At 42.1% G+C, this 13,216-nt stretch overlaps 1 protein-coding gene across 12 annotated transcripts in view; it reads right to left on the bottom strand.

The window, feature by feature from the left end:
* Nucleotides 1-13,216, bottom strand: part of LOC144374416 (palmitoyltransferase ZDHHC19-like) — an 89,653-nt gene that overhangs the window by 38,388 nt on the left and 38,049 nt on the right. For 9 of the 12 annotated variants that reach the window (XR_013433820.1, XM_078037251.1, XM_078037254.1 and 6 more), the window contains 3 exons: nt 3,354-3,591; nt 1,644-1,675; nt 1,056-1,160 (listed from right to left, as the gene is read on the bottom strand). Coding sequence is in view for 10 of the 12 variants with exons in the window: in XM_078037251.1 (XP_077893377.1) it covers nt 1,056-1,160; nt 1,644-1,675; nt 3,354-3,591 (375 nt within the window). In the remaining 2 variants the exon portion in view is untranslated. The remainder of the gene's footprint in view (nt 1-1,055; nt 1,161-1,643; nt 1,676-3,353; nt 3,592-13,216) is intronic. The other 3 variants (XR_013433821.1, XM_078037260.1, XM_078037259.1) reach the window with 1 other exon arrangement.

Below are 13,216 nucleotides of genomic sequence, written 5' to 3'. Positions count from 1 at the left end.
TTTGAATGATCACATTCCACCATCATGTGACACCCCATGTCACACAGGAAAATAATCTTAGGGTTGTTGTTCTTGGCCTGGAAGCTCTAATTGTCATTTTACAAGCATATCTCCTTGCTTCACTGTTATTATTTTTAGTTAAATGGTTTTATCTTTTAAAGATACTTTTATAAGAGACAAGACATTTACTTATTCAGGTTGGTAGAGGTGCTTTTAACTTTACTTTATTTGACGAAGCTGTTAATAGCTTTTGGGAGATAGACTTTTGGGTTGTTTTTTTCTATCAGAACTTCATTACACATCATGAAAACCCTTGAAACTGTCTCACAGCTCACTGATGCTATTGCATTTAAAAGTTGTTTTCAATTGTATCTTTATGTTTCACTGTGGTAGTTTCCACTACAATAATCTATCATTAATCCAGTCTCAAAACATTTTATACAAACATATTGCCTACCCTCCCTTTCACTTCAAAGAGCCAGTTGTAAGGAATATAGAAAACACAGCCTTCTGTCATGAGATGGGAATCCAATGGCAGTCCTCAGAGCCACCACATCACAGTCCAGCCCCCTTACTACTTCTCTACCTGGCTCCATCTGAGCTCATTATTACTGAAATTCTCCCTCATCAGGTGAGGAATTTAACTCTCAACTGTCTTTAAAATGCAATCAAGGCTTTGAGAGAAATGTCAAAATGAGAAATAAATTACATAATCTGGGGAAGACGAAAGATCTACGTTTTAGGTAGAAGAGTTACCCACAATATGAAACACAGAAAAAACAGAGCAACAGATGATCTCTCTGGAAAACGGGACAAAACATGGAAAGAAAAAAGCAGTGAGTTAAGTATTCTAACTTTTAAAGAAGCCATTGATTTTTATTTTTCAAAAAAGTGGTTTTTGATGATTATTCTTTAGGCAAAAAATTTAATCTTAAATTAATCTTCTCAGAGTATAATATTTTAAACTTGAAGCTTTTTGAAATTATCTCTGAAAGTCAAATGCAAACAGCTGTTTTTCGAACACAGATGTGCACACTAGGTATTTAGTCACTCACTGGTCTTGTGTGGCCATGTCCTGGGGCAGTGAAAGGCCACACCTCTCCATCACCATCATTTTCCTCCATTATTATTGCTAATGTATCTGGCACCTTGGTGTTCAGCTGTGTTCAGGAGCAAAGGAAGACAAGCCAGGAAAAGACAAAGATTAACATGTGACCAGGTCTCCTTTTATTAAACAAACTTTAAGAAGTTATTTTTTCCATAGCTAATTTTTAAATGACTAAACCTCACTGGTTACAATATATTCAATTAAAAAATAAAGATGATTTTCTGAAATATGGAAAAGTAAATAAGCATATATGATAAATATTCTTGAGTGCTATTTAGAAACATTAAATATTTCTTTACTTCATTTTATTTTTTTAAACATTTTTTTAAAGTTGTTGATGAACCTTTATTTTATTTATTTGTATGTGGTGCTGAGAATCGAACCCAGTGCCTCATGCATGCCAGGCAAGCACACTACCACTGAGCCACAACCCCAGCCCTACCTTTTATTTTAGAAATTTAAAAAAATAAAAAACAGATTTCTTGTGGTAACCTTAATCAGAGCAAGAACTATAAGAAATACATCATCAACTTACTGCAGGTGTTCCAAAAGGGAAGCAATCCTTCTCTGAAAATGAAAGGGAAAGGAATGTTAACAATTTACCACAGAAACCATTTCTATGACAAAAACAAAAATAATATAAAAGAGGAGCATGTGAAATGTGTTAAAACCAATTTCATTTTAAGCAGAATTACTTATCTAGAAATGATAGCAATAGTAACTTAAAAATAAAATTTATATAAGACTCAGCTACTAACTCTTTAATCTTAATGAAACCTTAAAAACACATTTTGAAAAACCTGAGTTGATCATTCAAATAACTGGATTTCATGGAATGTAAATTATACTTCAATCAAGTTATTAAAATGTAATGAGTCCTGGCCTGGTAATTCCATGCCTATAATCCAAGGGGCTCAAGAGGCAGAGACAGGAGGATCTTGTGTTCCAAGCCAGCCTCAGCAATTTAGCTAGGTGCTTAGAAACTCAATGCAACCCTGCCCCTACATAAGATCCAAAATAGAGCTGGGGATGTGGTTCAGGGGTTGAGTGCCCCTGGGTTCAATCCCCGGTACCCTGCCCCCACCAAAGTGTAATGAAAACCATACCCACCCAAGTTGTATTAAAATAAAACATTCCTTGTTTAAGATACTTTCTTAAGCAGTAAACATGATATGATAAATATTCTTGAGTACGAAGGAGCAAGGGGATATAAAGCCACCAAACATGGCAACTGGGAAAAGAATTATATTTGACATGGTTTGTTTCTTTGTAAAATGCAACTTACTAGTTGACACAGAAGTTCTAGGTAAAAGTAAGATGTTTTCCTAAGGATACCAGGTAAGTTTTTTATAGAAAAAGTCAAGATCAGTATTACTTAAAAAGAAGTCTACTTCTTTTTTAAACATAGCCTTTATCTCTGTGATGATGTAAACACATTAAACATAATTAATCCAACCACATATGATTTTTGCATACTTAGATTATTTTTTAAAACTATATATATGACTTTAGAGATGGAAAACATATTAAATAAAAATTATGAATCTTGGGGTTGTTATGGGCAAAATCTACCCAGAGAGAAATTGGAGAAATGATTTTGCATCTTTTAATGTATAGTGCAAAGAAGTGAAAGCAGGAGAACCAGCGTGGAGAAGGAGAGTCTAAATAAATCTCCAAAGACATACCAGGGATCAGTCAACCAACTGCACCATTGGACTTCATTCCGATGCTGCCTTACACAAACTGTTTTTAAAAATCCAGTATACTTCAACTCTTACCCACTTAGATTCTATTTCTGAGGAATAAGTACTTCTTTGAGGTGAGGTATTTATTTTTATGTATTTGAATGTAATTTTTGAATAGAAAATGATTTTATTTCAAGGTCTATGCATTTATAAACAAGAATTCCTTTTAGGCCAATGACAAAAAAAATATCTCTAGCATAAACCATAAACATGTCTAGAAATCCACAATTTTTCTTTCTCAACCAAAAAGCATTTAAACCCATGAGGAGGAAAAGAAAACCCCAAGTAAATGTAACAACATGGAACAATTGTGAATCCCACTATCATGTTGAATTATAATGTATAAGAAATATGGAGGAAAATGTAACAGATCCAATTCCATTTGTAACAAAATTATGAGATCAATGAAATCCTCAATCTCCAGATATGTTCAAGAGCCTTCCCGAGAGTTGACAAAAAGCAGTATCTATGTAGGAGAAAGTAGGAACAATACAGTTTACCTTTTATTTTTCCAGAAATGATCTTTTTATCTATCAGTGCTTCACAAGTTTCCATGGGATTCAGTCTTTTACCACTGTCTGAGGTCTCACCAGTAGGAGGAAATCTGAGATTTTTCTTCTTCAAGGTGCTGGCGTTATAATACTTGTTGACACCCCGCACAGCTAGAGGATGCTCCGTTGGCTTTCCTTTGAGGACCCTGAAGGTTTGTGGCAACTGAGCCCCCTGCTCTGGCATGCCCTAACAAAGGGAAATTCAGACATGAGTTGTGGTTTGAATTGCTCTAATACCATCAATTTTCAGACATAAATATCAACATACATAAAACAAACCCATACACATAATTTTAGATTTGACTAAATTCTAAATGGTCTCCTTTTCTAAAACTCTACTTTTCCATACTTATTTTGCAAATCAACAGGAAAGGTCCAAACAGAGGAATGGGAATGGAGTGCTGGGTTTGTTTGGGGAGAGGGACAGAACTGTCAAACCTGTATTTCCCCTTGTTCATCACCTACCAGAGTAGCTCCTAATTGAAAAGGCTTGAGCCATGAGCAAAAGTCAGGAGACAGCAGACAGAAAGAAGGATCCTTTCTTATTACTGGTTCTTCCCTAGGCTTTGACAGAGAACCCAGGACGGCATGTCCATTCCAACCTCAGCAATTCAGGGAATACAAATGTAGGGATTTGAAACCAAGAACCCACTTTATACAGTGATTACTGTTTCAGATCTTTTTTGGTGGGGAGGAGGAGGAGTACCAGGGATTGAATTCAGGGGCACTCCACCACTCAGCCATACCTTCAGCCTTTTTATTTTTTGAGACAGGGTCTCAGTAAATTGCTTAGTTCCTCGCTTAGTTGCTGAGTCTGGCTTTGAACTTGAAAACCTCCTAAATCAGTCTCACAAGCTGCTGGGATTACAATCATGCCCTACTGAACCCAGGAAAACATTACAAAATTTTTCCCCTAAATTCATTTCAAATAATCTTGTAGTACATTACATGGTCATGCCATATTTTTAACCAATTTACTACTAATGATATTTGAGTTGATTTTGAACACATTTTGCTAGCTAAATAATGGGACAAAACCCATAATATGTGCTGTTCTCTGGTTCCCCAAGGACACACATGCTAAACATTCCATTTCTGAGTCAAAATGTATGTATGTGAAAAAGTACGATATTCATTTGTGATTTGGGATATACACATAAAGGATTTTTAATTTTTTTTTTTTTTTTTTTTGCTGTTTGGTATTTGGGATTAAACCCAGGGCATCAAGCTGGTAAGGGGCACTCAACCACTCAGCCATACCTTCAGCCTTTTTATTTTTTGAGACAGGTTAAACATTACCACAAGTTACCTGTAGTCCCAAGTTCTTAATGTTATGGAGTCAAATTGGCTTTTTTCCTCCCCCATCTGCTGGACTGGTGACTGCATCCAGGGGTGTTTTAACACTGAGCTTCATCCCCAGTCCCTCTACCCTTTTGCAAATTTGGGACAAGAGTCTTGTTAAGACGCCAACACCTGCATCAAACCTGTGATCATCCTACCACTACCTGGAGCCTCTGGGATTACAAGGGTGAACCAACCAACGTGCTTGGCTACACAAGTTATTATGATGATGATGATTATTACTATTATTATTCGGGATTTACGGTCTCACCATTTTCCCCAGGCTTATCTCAAACTCATGGACTCAAGTTATCTTTTTGTATCAGTCTGCAAAGTAGCTGGAAATACAGGCATGTGCCACAAAGCCAAGCTTTCATGTTTATTTTTAATAAAAATATTAGTTGTAGATGGACACAATACCTTTATTTTATTTATTTTTATGTAGTACTAATGCTCTAACCCAGGCTTCATGCCTGCTGGGCAAGCACTGTAACAGTGAGCCACATCCCCAGCCATAATGTTTTTATTCTTTAATTTGCTTTTGGAAGTACTAGGTATTGAAGCCAGGAGCATTATACCACTGAGCTACATTCCCAGCCCTTTTTACTTTGAGATAGGGTCTTGCTAAAACTGCCCAGGCTGGTCTCTAACTTATGATCCTTCTCCCTAAGCCTCCTGAGCTACTGGGATGATAGGCAGACATCACTATGCCCAGTCATCTTAAATTGCTCTTTTTTATTCTGGGATTCCTATCCCATGTAAAATGTCTTATCAATATGAGATTGTACAGCCAAGTGTGGTGGCATGCACCTGTAATCCCCCCTGCTCAGAAATCAGGAGCAGGAGAGTCACTGCAGCCCACAAATTTGAGACCAGTCTGAGCATCAGAGGAAGCCCCACCTCATACCACGAAAAATGGGAAAAAAAAGAGATAAAAGTGGGGTACTCTAATAACTAACAGTGAGAAAATAATCCAAATTTAAATGTAAGGTCTCTGGTGTGGCTCAATGGTAGAGCTCTTGCCTAGCATGCTCAAGGACATGAGTTTTCATGCTTATTCATTACTAGCCCCAAAGCAGAAATCTAAAATCTACTAATCCTCCTATATAATGAAATATATATGTATATATCTTTATATCTATGTGTGTGTGTGTGTGCGTGTGTGTGTATGTGTTTGTACACACACTTTCCCCCAGCACTGGGGGGGTTGAGCCTAAGGACATCCTACCACTTGGCTTTATCCCTAGCTGTTCTTATTTTGAGATACAGTCTTGCTAATTGCAGAGGCTGGCCTAAAGCTGCCTGAGTTCCTGAGTTGCTGCAATTAGTCATGTGCCACCAAACCCAGTTTACAATCCCTTTTCTAGCCAGTCCAGTGGTGCACACCTGCCTTCCAGGACTCAGCACACTTACACAGGAGGTTTGCTTGACCTCAGAAGTTCAAGACTGGCCTGGCCAACATACTGGGAACTCCACCTCAAACAAACAGAAAACCCACAAAACTGATGGTCAATTTTTCTTTCCTTTTCCACATCTGAGGATTGAATTCAAGGGTGTGTTACCATTGACCTACATCCCCAAAACTTTTTTTTTGATACAGAACACAATTCTCTTTAAGTTACTGATCCTTGACTTGTGACCCTCCTGCCTCAGTTTCTTGAGTAGCTGAGCTTATAGATGGGCACTCCTGTGCCCAACTGCATTATCACTTTTCAAGTGTGCAGTAAATTAACTGGAACAACCTTATTGACCATTATATCTTCAAAACTTACTCATGTTTAACTGAAACTTTGTAATTTCTGACTAATCTAATAGCCTATTAGGACTCATAATAAACAAGTTCCCTTCCTATTATATGGAATCCTTTCCAGCCAAGAGTCAGGCAGTGTTGGTTCATGAGCTTGAGTCTCCAGAGAACAAGGATCTTCCCTTCCAGGAGGGCTCTGTCCCAGCCCCTCAGAGCCTCCACCCACACTTCCCTGAACCTAGGACACATAGGCACAGCTGCCATAGGAAGCAGCACCAAACATGTGTATATAACAGACATGGGGTTCTTGGCACTCTCAACAGGGGAGTGAGGGCTCAGGAACAAGAGACCCCCACATGGGGCTCAGGAGATGAACTTCTGGTGCTTGTCCTGGCATTGCTGGGTGTGAAGGGAGAATAGGAGGCCAAGCTTCCCTTAGAAGCCTCCCAATGCACCACTGGGCTGATCAGAAGGTAAACACAGAGTCAGTACATGCGGGATCTCCCTACCCTCCACCCCACAACTCACAGTCAAGTCCCTTGGTGCCTAGAGTCAGGACAAGGGAGAGGGCTGGCACCACATTACTGCAAGAGACCATGGGGGACACTGTGGGTTACCCACCCCACTGTACACCTAATGCTCCACACAAATGTTTCACATTGTATGTCAAAAATTTCCATAAATAAAGAATTTGGAGTGCTGGGGTTGTGGCTCTGGGGTAGAGTTCTTGCCTCGCATGCATGAGGAACTAGGTTCGATCCATGGCATCACATAAAAATAAACAAATAAAATAAATATATGTGTCCATCTACAACTGATATTTATACATGTACATACATACACACATGCACACATACACCACACATACACAAACACATATAAAAGAAACAGAATTTTCTTTGAAACATAAACTACTAGATTACTCTCAGTCCTCATTAATAGATGAGGAAACTGGGGACCAAAAAAGTAAGGACTGGCACCAAGCCAACCAGAAAGTGTGTTTCAGTCTTTTCTCTTTCTCTATCCAGGGACACCTGGGTGTGCTCTGAAGCCCTGTGACCTGGACCCTGCACCCTCCAGGTCCATAATCCCACTCCTTATGCTCCAAGTGCTTCAGCTTCAGGGCCAGCCCTACATCCGGGGCTTCCCCCATCACATGTGCAACCACAGATCCTCATGATTCAAAGCACACCCGATACTCCTTTCCTTCTGTACAGGTGCAGCCTTGTCACTCCTTGGGGGGGCCTGAGTGGTGCACCTGGGCCAAAGGAAGTCTTTAAGGTGTTCTTTTGGCCCCCAGTTGGTCCCCTGGTCCACCTGAATGCAGACCGCCTCGGACATGTACCTGGGAAGCAACAGGCCAAATGCAAGGAGTCACTACCCACCTTGGCCTGGACTCCCTGACCACTCTCACCCTCAGCTGGGAAAGCACAGAGCCCAGGAGCCTTATCCAGGCTGCCATTCCCCTCAAGCACATTTCTTGGGGCAAGAACCTACAACACCAAGGAAGAGTGAAATTCCCAGAAACTCCCAGAGTGCCCTGGAGAAAATCCCAAAGGAAAGGAACAGGAGTGTTAAGGCTGGGAGCTGGGGACAGGGACCAGGGAACTAGACCAAGCTTCACTCCCCCCACCAGCCCCAGGGTCCACCACTTGAGCCCTTGGTTTACCAACTTACTTAGGTCCCAAGGGTGCACAGAGTGCGATGTAACAGTTTGTTGGGCAGCCCACATTGAATGCCTTGTCATACTGGAGGGAGATGAGGAAGGGAAGAGGAGCTCAGAATCAGCAGGACTGGGTACGGCCATCTCTCAGGGACACTTGCTAAGTTGGTCAGTCAATCCAGGGCTCAACCTGGGCCTGTGGCCAGGCTCTAGGTACAGGAGTGCCCAAGAGTGACCCAGGGCCTCCTGTCTTCCCAGGCTCCCAGGAAGCGTGACCTCCCTCGACCCACTTGTGAGCAGCTGTCCCCAGACAGTGCTGACCGAGCACCCACCTCTCCTGCCTTCTCAGGGCTCTCAACCCCTAGTGCTTCCCTTTGCAGGATCCTTGCTCTGTCTCCATTGGCCTCACCTGTCCTCTCACCTCATCCTTCCAGGTACCTTTTAAGGTCTATCTCCTGGTGTTCTGCTCAACTGATCCAAAGATCATGTCACCACCCCACTCCCACTTGACTGTCTTACCACTCGATTTTTCTAAAAATCTACCTTCATTGAGTTTCACTATCTGGGAGACCAGCGGCAGCAGGGGATGCCCAGACATATTTCCCTAGTCAAAAATCAGATTTTCCAAGAAAATCTGAGCTGAAGACCTTCAGTACACAAAGCAGGAAAGGCCAAGCTCAAAGGTCATGTCCTTCCCAGGACTCTGACTGGCTTCTCCTCTCCCTTATTCTACTTTCTCTTTCCCCTGAGTCAATCCATCAGCCTTGACCACTCCTCCTTCCAGAACAGGTTGAGTTTCACCCCAACTTCATGAGCTTTAGGTAGAAAATACTCTGTTATAGTAGAAAGTGGCCCAGCAGCACCTCTATCCACCCCAAGTCTCCAATGGCCTACACATGAAGACTTTCATCTTCAACACTCTCCTCTCCAAAGGAAAGATGATTCCACATCAGAACAGCTCTGGAATATGTCCAAAAAAGCAACTCGAATCAATGTCCTCTATGAGGTTCTGCTTCCTTTAAGGTGTTCACAGCACATAAGAAATGAGTATACCACCAGGTACAGTGGCACACACCTGTAACCCCAAGGAATTGGGATTTTGAGGCTGGAGGATCACAAGTTCAAGGCCAGCCTCAACAACTTAGCAAGGCCCTCAACAATTTAGTGACACCCTATCTCAAAACAAAATAGAGCAAGGATTAGGGATGCAGCTTTGGTGGTAAAGCACCTGTGGGTTCAATCCCTAGTACCAAAAGAAATAAACTAATAGCAGAGCATTAAAAAATTACAGAATCTTTAAACTTTGAGAAAGAATATTTGATTAGATATATATCATGTGCAGAAAATATTGATTGTACATAAAGTATAGAAAATGTTTAAGGAATGATAGTAAATTTGTAAGAACTGAGCAGTAAATGTGAATACCGTCCTCCCCCCACATGGAACCCTATCACACACAACTGGAATCCAACAGCTTTGAGGCACCCAGACCAGCCTCTCTCACTGGCTCCACTCTTGGGGCTCCTGTTCCAATTCTGTGTCTCAAACACCCTCACACTCCACAGGACCAAAATTCAGCAGCATCTTCTTCTTGCCCCATCTTCTGCCCAACTTCCTGTTGTCTCTCCTTCTCCTTATCCTGGGGGGTCAGGACACAATTCTTCTCTCTGTTCCTTTCCTCTTTCCTTCTATCCCCAAATGTTGGTTCTTCTGTTTGATGGTTCACTCATTGATTCAGATGTCTTTTCTCTGTGTGCTGGGGATTGAAGAATTCAGGGCCTTGCACATGCTAAGCACACACTCTACCACGGAGATGCACCCCCATCAGAAATATTTCAGGGCATCAAAAATGCTTGGGTCCAACCAGGAAGGGTGGCACACACCTGTAATCCCAGTGATTTGGGAAACTAAGGCAGGTTTGAGACCAGCCTCAGCAACTTAGTGAGACCCTGATTCATAATAAAAAGTAGCAGGGACTGGGAATGTAGCTCAGTGGTAAAGTGCCCCTGGGTTTAATACCGAGTAGCAAAAAAACAAAGCCCCGTCACTGCACTGGGGATGGAAAGCACACCGCAAACAGCATGGCCAGCCTACTTTCAGTGGGTGAGGGCAGCTGCAACCTGAGGCCCTGTGCACCAAGGGGAGTGGAAAGGGTAGAGCATAGAGAGAGTATCATGGGAACCATGTAGGCAACCCAGCTCACACCACCCAGGTACATGCAGAGGAGAAGCCCAGAGAGTTAAGTGCTGAGACAGCGACTTCTGGTTTCAGAGGCTGTGTCTAGACCAGAAAGAGTAGTCTGAAGATGTCTGCTGAATTTGGCCATTAATGAGAGCATCATCCTGACAGCAAGGGCTGGGCTGAGCTGGGCCAGAAAGTGAAGGGGGAGCTAGTGAACAAGATCAGGAAATAAGGCCCAGAAGGTACAACAGGTGGAGTGGAGGCCTGGGATGTTAAGGCTGGGACTTGTATGACTTTTAAGATGAGCACAAACATGTGTAGATGACCATGGGAAGGAATGGTAGTGATGTAACAGCAGCACACAGGGCACTCTCTGGTGCCATCCACTCTTCTATAAGAGGTTTACATGAATTAACCCACAATTCCCTGTTTTACAGATAGGGAAATTGAGTGACCAGGGGCTGAGTAGCATACCCCAGGTCTCCCTGCTGCTCAGTTCTAGAGCTCCGATTTGAACTTATGTGGTCTTCACCAGAGTCTTTGCCACCAACCACCAAGCAAGTGAGTCTAGGAGGAGTTGCAGTCAGGGAATGGAGTATGCTGGGAGTGAAAGTTGGAGCATGAAATCAATGCCTGAAATTAGTGCTGCCATTAATAGAAAAAAGCCCTGTCTGGTGAATCTTAGAGGGCAGACCACATTTAGGTCCCTTGAGACTTGGGGATCCTAGACATGGAAGGCCTCACTCTGAGCAGAGGAGGAAGAGCAATGGACTAAGGCCTGACCTAGGGCAGGAAAAACCACAGGATGGAGGAATGGAACAGGCTGCCAGGCAAAGTCAATGATGATACTAGAAGCTGGAGAGAGGAGAAGACAGGAAGACCACAGGGCTGAGGAATAAGGGCCAAGCACAGGAGTCACAGCTGGGAGGGAACCACATATGGCAGTGGTGGATGGGAGGTGATGAGCAGACAGGCTTCTCTGTCTGTTCAGCTATCTCAGGGTCTGAAGCTTCCCCTCCCCCACTGATGCCGCCCACCAGTCTTCCTGAAAGAGCCTTTAGTTAAGTGATGGCCATACTAAAGGAATCCCAGGGCAAAGATGCCCACTATATCATTCCTAGTGGATGCTCAAAGAAAAAGCAATAAAGACACAGATGGGGAAGAAAGCAAAGAAACTGCTCCACAGGACATGAGGTTCCTTTTAGAGTGAACAACAACGAATGCTGGGGAAGAAGCTCAGTGATCGAGCACCCCTGGTTCGATCCTCAGTGCTGGAAAAACATCAACACTAAGGACTCCTGCTCTTTGGAAGATGCGATGAAGAAAATAAAATGTCAAGCCATGAATTGCAAGAAAAGATTTGCAACACATACATCTGAATCCAGTATAGAGAACTCCTGAAACTCAATAAGAAAACAACACAGTTTTTTTTTTTAAATGGGCAAAGTTTGGAGCAAACACTTCACCATCAATATACCCATGGCTTATAAGACACAAAAATATGCTCAACACCATTAGTCATTAGGAAAATACAGAGTGGAGCCCTAGTGATATACCACTACTCATTTATTAGACAGGCTACAATTTGAAAACAAAAAAGAATAGTGACCAATGACAGTATCAAATGCTAGTGAGGATGTGGAGCAACTGGAATTCTCATTTATTGCTGGTACAAAATAGAAACAGTAGAGTTGTTTTCTAAAATGTCCCATAAGTTTATCTCATGACTCAGCAATGCCACCCTTAACAATTTACCCAACAGAAATGAAAACTTATGTCCACATGTCTATGCATCAATGGTTGTTGTAGCAGCTTTATTTATAACTGCCTGAAACTGGCTGGGCACAGTTCCCCATGACTTTAATGGCTTGGGAGGCTAAGGCAAGTGGGTGACAAGTTCAAAGCCTCAGTAACTTAGGAAGGCCTTAAGCAACTTAGTAAGACCCTTTCTCAAAATTTTAAAAATTTTTCAAAAAGAAAACATAAGGGTGCTGGTTGTGGGGTGGGTGAGGCTGGGATTGTTGCTCAGTGGTTAAGCACCTCTGGGTTCAATCCCTGGTACAAAAACAAAACAAAAATTCTGCCAAAACCTAGATGCAAAGTAAAAATACTTCAATTGGTGAATGTACAAATAGTCTGTAGGGAAATACATACTACAAGAAACAAAAGAAAATAAACTACTGATATGAGCAACTACATAGATGAATCTCAAATGCATCGTGCTCAGTGAATGAAGCCAGACTAGAAAGCCCAAAACACCATTGATGCATGATTCTGGAAAGAGAAAAACCACAAGGACTCAGGGAGAGAAAATGACAACAAGAGATGAAAGGATTTTCTGGGGTAGTGAAACTGGTTAACCTTGATCTTGATGGAGAGTACACAATGTCATTTGTCAAAATCCCTAACTATAGATGAAAAAGGGTGAATTTACTGTTTCTAATTACCCCTCAATGAATGACATTTTCACAAAATTTTTCATGGCTCCCAGGTTTCCAGTTCTTCCAAACAAAATCCCAAGCTTGGCTTTCTGGGCCTTTCTAATCTTGACTCCCATAGGGTCAACCTCATTGCCCATGTCACCTTGTCCTTGAACTAGGATCCATTTCTTCATCATTCTGTTAACACCCTACTTTCAGATTTCTGTGCCTTTCTACAAAATTGTACCTCTCACAGTCAATGCCCTCCTGTCTGCCTCTCCAAAAGCACACCTAGGACACAAAGAGTGGCATGTTCTCCTCTACAGCGTGGGCTTCGCCAAACTCCCAGTCTCTTCCTGTTGGCTACACCACTCAGGACTGACCCCTTGCTCAGAGTGTTCCTGGTGTCTCCCAGTGTTATTCTGATGGCAGGTTGCTTATCAACACAAGTGCATGATGT

This window comes from Ictidomys tridecemlineatus, unplaced genomic scaffold (assembly GCF_052094955.1).
Source record: "Ictidomys tridecemlineatus isolate mIctTri1 unplaced genomic scaffold, mIctTri1.hap1 Scaffold_69, whole genome shotgun sequence".
Lineage (NCBI taxonomy): Eukaryota > Metazoa > Chordata > Mammalia > Rodentia > Sciuridae > Ictidomys > Ictidomys tridecemlineatus.
The sequence above is the reverse complement of the archived record's forward strand: the minus strand, read 5'-3'. Positions and strand labels throughout refer to the sequence as shown.